The sequence below is a fragment of the Cucurbita maxima genome, unplaced genomic scaffold (genome assembly GCF_002738345.1).
Source record: "Cucurbita maxima cultivar Rimu unplaced genomic scaffold, Cmax_1.0 Cma_Scf00028, whole genome shotgun sequence".
Taxonomy (NCBI): domain Eukaryota; kingdom Viridiplantae; phylum Streptophyta; class Magnoliopsida; order Cucurbitales; family Cucurbitaceae; genus Cucurbita; species Cucurbita maxima.
This window is the reverse complement of record NW_019272044.1, coordinates 967342-974583: the sequence shown is the minus strand read 5'-3', so window position 1 is coordinate 974583 and position 7242 is coordinate 967342. Positions and strand designations below refer to the sequence as shown.

Here is a 7242-nt window from a genome sequence, read left to right as displayed (position 1 = left end):
CCAAATGCCCAATGTCGGCTCGGGCGGTGAACCGGCGGTCAATATTACGACAACTTTGAATAGTAATTTTTTTTTTTTTTCTTTTTTCCTTTTTCTCCAAGTGAAAATAAAAAAATTGGTTATAGTTAAAAGTAATCCAACGCTCGAATATTTTAAGAAATATTATTGGGATTCAAGAAATGCAAACAAATGCAACATAGTGATAAATATCATTTAAAAACAACACGACATCCTCTTAGGCAAGGTTGGATGGGTAGTACTTCTCTACATGTAGTCCACTCGTGCAAGCAATGGGCTCGCAATGGGCTCGCACACCCCCTAGGCCTAGCTTATTGGGTAGGACTCGCTAACGGTTGAGCTAGACACCATGGAGAGATAAGGGCTCACATAACATCATGGCAAACATGAATGTCATAAATTGTAAGTCGTAAGGTACGCATTCGTACTCATCATAACAGGGAAATATCTCGATGGATATAACACACAAAAATGCATGAGATTCACATCGCTTAAAATCATGACATAAACTAATTATGCAAGTCAAATCTTCATTCATCTATAACATAGTTTAATGAGTGTGAATTATGTATACATTTTTCATGTCAAGTCTTTCATACATAGCCTATCTTGCATGGCATGGTCTATAAAAGCTTACGCAACATAGGTATCATCATCATAATATATTGCAACAACATGACATGTTTATGCATCATAAATTAGCAATATCATAACACATTGTCACACTATGACATAGGTTTATAATCATAGATTATCATCATCATGTCTCGTTGCAACAACATAGCTTAACACAACATGACGTGACGTGGCATAACATAGTACAACATAGTACAACATAGCATGGCATGACATAACATAGTACAATTTAGCCGAACATAGCATAATATAACTTAGTATAGTATGACATAACAATCATAGTTATGACACGTGCAAGGGTCACCAGACAAGCGTCATCATACATAATATAATTCATCCAACCAAACCAACAATAGGGTCACTTACACATTTACGGATCAATGCACAACTCCAAAAATGTCTAGCTCTTCGACACACTCTTCCATGTGTAGCTCTCTCTTTTAGAGAGTCAACCTTATATCAAGCTTTTAATTGGCAACTCATCCCGTTGGACACTCATGGCGTTAGTTCCACCGACTTTCCCATCCAATTTAACTAGTTAGTTTTCTAAGTAACAAGTAATATCAAGAATTTCCTTCAAGAATATCATATCTTCTTCCATCTCAGTAGTTGGTCGACTTATGACTTGACCATCTATTTATTGTTGACATTGTTTCAGTCTTAAAGAGCAAGAAGCTAACTTAGTTTTGATACCACTTGTTACAATTGTACTTTTTTGATAACAGGACAACGATTGTGTGATACTTTATTCTAACTCAATGAACTAGTCACTCATGTAAAAATCGAACTTAGCAGACAATTTTGACGTATGGTTGAGTCTCGTTACACGTTTCGAAATAAAATGTTGTTATAAGCAAGGAAATGAGTTGAAAATAGTTTGAAAGAAATCATTGTAGATGTCAATTGCAATGAAAACATGTGAGCAAGAGAGATTATAACACTTTTTCGGTGGGAGGTTTAATGACTACCTGGTCCCCACTATAGTATATTTTTAGGCATTTCATGTCAGACAGGAGTAAACACGATTTTGTCGAAATGTCATACACAAAAAAATAATAGAACATGAAAACAAGATAAAAGATATTTGACAAAGCATGGGCCTATGGCTATAACTTTGAACAAGCATGGGCCTGTGGCTATAACTTTGAACAAGCATGATCATGGTGCAACATACCCCAAATAGACATACTAAAAGGGTACTCAACACGTGATCATGAGACTCATCCATGTTGTTACAAAAACCTACTAAAGGGGTACTCATGGGAGTCAGAGGCTCAGGTGTCACCATTCACTCGGCTACTAAGCTTGTTAAGCTTTCTTAGTTCTCCTTGTAGAGGTTTACTAGGTTATTAAGACATTTAGGAAGTTTGAATTTCATCTTGTATTTTCAAGACGATCGAGACTAACTCATTAGGCTAATCCAATTTTTAGGAGCACTAAGGTTTAGGCCTTTGATTATTGCTCCCGGTCCTATGGTACTCGGTCTATTAAAAATGTACTAATCTTAGTCAATGTGAACGAAACGACTCTAGCTCTAGCTCCCTAATCTTAATTTGGTTCACTCACGCATAATTTGTTAGAGAGATAATCCTACCGATCACCTAAAATACAGAAATCATATATATACGAGGGTCATGCATAATGATCGCTCTCATAATCATTTTGTAATTTCCATTAACAAAGAATAATTATTTCTAATCTTTCAATTACCTTCAAGAATAGAACTAAAGTATTAAAGAGGATTATCTTGCTATGTTTCTTTCGAATAAGAGAAACAACTATGTATGTAAAATGACCAACTAAAAAACACATGTAGATTACTAATAACAACTCTTATGCTTTTAGCTACATAAAAATCTCCTGCCTCGTCTCCTATGAGACTAGATATTGCATTCGTGGTGACAGAAATCTCGCACGGACCACCACGCTCGTGTGTCCCCAGGTTTTTTTCTTTCGCAACTTCTCAAAAGATCAAGGGAGAGATTGCATCGGTTTATCTCTCCATACACACTGATTTTCACAGAGAAATCAACATCTTAGTCATACAAAATCAATAGAATAAGAAAAGAAAGTAAGGGACTAGAGAGTTATCAAGTTTTCTGTTCCGTTCAATGGAAGTTTCTCTTCCTTGAGCTCTCTCATCCAAACCACTAATAGTCATTGAGGAGTGATTGTTAAAAATGGTTTTTGTGGGTAGATTACACGCTGTGTTTTGGGTAATCAACCACTAGGATCCTTCGATTATGATCGATGAACTATATGATGGTTTGCATATATGACCCCAATAGAAGAGTGCTTTGTTGAGTTTTATTAATACTCGCCCAATTTACATGAGTATCAGAATTCATGATGGGATTGTGCCTAGAAAAGACACCGAGGACCATAACTACTTGTGAATGTGACAATCATACTATGAAGAGAGTAGATTGTGACTCTCATGTGCAGATAAGACAAGGTGGTGACATGGTAGTGACACCCAATCGGCCACACGAGGGTCGAGACAAAGCAAGTGTCATGATGCGATCGAGGAGGATGGTGCAATATCTAACACTCCATTGAGATGTGCATGAAAGTTAAGTCGAGACATAGGAAAGATAGAGGCAACATGTCGACATGAGTGTTAGAGATAGGCTTGTTGAAGGGTCTGGTAGGACCCCGAGCCTTAATCTCGAAAGCCAAGGTTCTAAAGAGAATTTGGGCATGCAACTATAGAGTCATGTCCATCCATATGAAATATAAAGCCCTCAAATTTAGTGTCAACCGGACACTAGATGGACTCTTTACGACAGTGTATGATTGTTCGCCAAAATCATGTCTACACTTGTCTAATTAGAAATGCCTCAAAATGTACATTGGAAGAGGCATGATGTCAACTCTCTACCACCCTTGGGCCCTGTGGCTTAAGCGAGCAACCTAGTGGCACATGTGTGTATCATAGTGAGCGCAAGCACTGCGAGACGAGTGTCTCAAGCAACTTTCTTTGAAAATGGTCTTTCAAGGACAATGTTGATGGCACAGTGTGCCGATATTGCGCCCCGCCCATGTGTTGGAGGTTTGATTATACACTTATAAATGAACTAGCATGGACACGAGAGGGTCCAATGTTTTGATATAACCTGAATGGATGGATGTTCGGGATATCTCAATGTTATTGACGACTCATGAACCCATTCTCGATGAGCATGACCAAGTGAGCTAAGTTGGTCAATGACATCTCGAGACTTGGGATGACATCAAGACATAATGGTCATATCAATTAGGAATCGAGATGATTTTGAGATGCAACGTTGCACATGAGAGACCTTGATCCCGAGTAGAAACAAGGTTGAGCCGAATGACTTGGTCTAGAGTAGAAGCAAGTCGGTTGGGTCGCAAAAGATTAAACATGTGCGTGTAGGCAGCGTGTGTGGCTAAACAAGCTTGAATTTTGTATAAGTTATGTTCGGTTGGCGAAGAACCATAATGATATGGAAAATCAACCCAAGGGAAAGTATGAAACTGATTATCTTGATAATCAAGATCAAGAGTAAAGAAAACTCGTTTTTAAACTCGTGATTCGAATCACTCCACAAGAAGTTTGATCAATACCACTTGAATAACTCTACATCTAAGTTCTAAACACAAGAATTTGCAAAGAAAGTTTAACTCTCAACCAAGCTAAAATAGAAATTTTAAATCTTAATTCCAAAATCTGATGTCTAATCAAAGAAAAGAAGGGTTTATATAGCCCTTACAACCTTAACCTATATAATATATAACTCCCAAATTAAATGGGCTAGTAAATGAAAAATACTCATAACCTGCATATTAAAACGGTTAGTTAATGGTGGAATATAGTAACCTAGATGGGTTACAATATAACTTTAACTCTTATATTTAAAACTAGCTTAAATATAACCAACAAATAGTTAAACTATAATTAAATAATGCAATTAATAAAATGTGCTTATTGACTCAAGTTTTCGACTAGTTTCGTAAATTCAGCGGAGTTCATTAAATGCAACTTAAAGCGCATTTAATTCATCTCTTTCTTGAAGCTCAACTTTGCTCAACATATAAGGGAGGTTTTCAACGTCTTCTAGAATTTTCTTTGATGAGCTCACCATAGCTTGAATATAACTGTATAAGGTTTGTTGTAGCTTCTTAGCTCTCGTCCTTGTAATTGGACCTTGAGGTATGAAAATTCCTTGGTCGTAGTTCATATCACATAAGGACAAACGAAAAATGAATATGAGGTTTGGATTCTCCTCAAGGCTTGTCGTGAGCGTATCAAGATCACAATGCCGCACGATTGAAAATGACAACGAGTAGGGGGAGAAGTGGGTCGTGGAGCAACATAGAGTTTTTATGTTTTTTCTTGATATTTAAGATGCTTCTCCAATGAGTTAATTTTAGTTATTCGAATTTTGTTAAACACTCTTAGTTTATGGGAACTAGAAATTTTTTTATTGATGTCATTTTCATTTTAAATCGTTAGTCATCGAACATTAGAATCCTTATTTCAAGCTATATGTTAGGCACATTTCTAAATAATATCTTATCATAAAATATTATTTAATTAACTAATTTTAGATTAAGAGCAAAAAAAGAAAAAAAAAAAAAAAACAACAACATCAACTACTCTTGCCAAGAGGGTGTGTTTTTTTTTTAATAAAGTACACAACCTTAACGAATTGATGTCTTTCCTTAAAAGACACAAAACTCAATTCTAGCTTCTTTTTTCTTTCCGTACGATAGCATTTTTTGTGTGTAATAACCTTAGCCCACCGTTAATAAAAATTGTCTGCTTTGGTTCGTTACATTTGTTGTCAGGTTCACGATTTTAAAACGCGTCTACTAGGGAGAAGTTTTCACACCCTTATCAGGAATGTTTAGTTCCCATTTCCAGCCATGGTGGGATCTCACAATCCACCTCCTTGTGAGCCTAACGTCCTCGTTGACACACCACCCAGTGTCTGGCTCTGATACAATTTGTAACAGCCTAAGCCCACCGCTAACATATATTGTCCTCTCCAATTTGGTCTGTTACATATTGTTATTAGCATCACGATTTTAAAACGCTTATACAAAGAATCAATTTCCACACTCGTATAAAAAAATGCGTCATTCTTCTCTCCAACGCATGTAGGATATAGTAATCTACCCTCTTTAGAACCCTAACATCCTCGTTGACACACCATCCGGTGTCCAGCTCTTATTCTATTTGTAACAGCACAAGCTCACCCCTAACAAATATTGTCTATTTTGGCCCATTACGTATCTTCATTAGTCTCACAATTCTAAAACTCGACTACTAGATCTGCACCTTTATAAAGAATCTTTCATTCCACTTACAACCGACATGAGATCTAACGGTTTGATTCTTGTGATTAAAATATTACATTCATACGTTAACAATATGTTCTATTTTGGAAGGCATTAGTTCACAAAACCAGCACTATATAAAACATTAAATTGCCCCAAGAAAAACACATCGACTTTTGGGTAAACAAATCACGTAATTATATCGTGAGTTCAACAACGAAAACGAGAAGTAATTGTGAAAAAGAACAATTGCAATAACAATAATACACAACAACTCACAAAACCCATCTCCCTTCTTCCCAATAATCCCACAAAAACCCCATTAGAAATGCAAAGTTTGCTATACAAACCACAATAATCCATGATGAACAAGAATATCACTAGAAGAACTTGGGATCATAGCCATTGCTAGAGGTAGCCAAGATATAATAAGCAACAATATGGCCAATAGAGCCCCAAGCAAGAACATCAACAATATTAAACCCAACAGGATCATTAGATTTCAAGAGGCTAACATATTCCTTAGCCCTCACATCGCCGGCCTCAAAATGGGTCACCCCATTCTGCTCCGGCACTTGCTTGCTCACATTCTCCCTCTGAAAATTGAAGAACACGAACCTCCCCAAGAACAGGGACAGCCCTGTGCTTAGGCTTATCACAACAGATGGCTCCAGTGCTGCCTTCACCACCGTGGATCTCCGCGTGGCAGAGCTGGTGAGCTTGCGGCTAGATTTGATGGTTGGGAGCAGGCGGAGGCCTTGCAATGATAGGGAGGAGGGGCTTCGCTGCTGCCTTCTGGCAGCAGCGGAGAAGGTTGGGGCGGTGACGACAGCAGAGGAGGAGGCGGCGGCGGCGGCCATGGGTGATGGTGGTTGAGAGAATTAGAGTGGATAATTGAAAGAGGATGAGATTGAGGATCATATAATTTGGATGGGAAGAGGGATATAGATTGTGAGGATGAGATGGAGGGAAGGGTGGATTTTGGGAGGTGACGTGGATGAATTTGATTGGCTAGTTCTAGATTACAGATTCTTGGATCCAAATTCTTTTTACCATTTTTTTTTGAATTAGTAATAATTTGACTATGGAATTGGAATATATATAATATCTATTTGATTAATTAATTATTCATCCACTCTTTCATTTCTATTTTTTTTTTTTTTTTTTGTGAAAATTAGATTCGATTCTTACGAATTGATTAATTATTGTTCTCAAATATGTTTGTTTCTTACAAAGAAAAAATAAAAAATGAAAAACGTCAACGTTTGGAGAGGAGAACAAAAC

At 37.2% G+C, this 7242-nt stretch overlaps 1 protein-coding gene across 1 annotated transcript; it reads right to left on the bottom strand.

Annotated features, from left to right (window-relative positions):
* Positions 1 to 6108: 6108 nt before the first annotated feature.
* LOC111465131 (photosystem I reaction center subunit V, chloroplastic-like) lies at positions 6109 to 6867 on the bottom strand. The gene has a single exon (XM_023109437.1). The coding sequence runs from the start codon at positions 6816 to 6818 to the stop codon at positions 6339 to 6341; it is 480 nt and encodes a 159-aa protein (XP_022965205.1). The 5' UTR covers positions 6819 to 6867; the 3' UTR covers positions 6109 to 6338.
* Between the last annotated feature and the right edge of the window lie 375 nt (positions 6868 to 7242).

Coding starts and splice junctions, on each gene's coding strand:
- LOC111465131 (XM_023109437.1), bottom strand. CDS start 6,818: ATGGCCGCCGCCGCCGCCTCCTCCTCTGCTGTCGTCACCGCCCCAACC.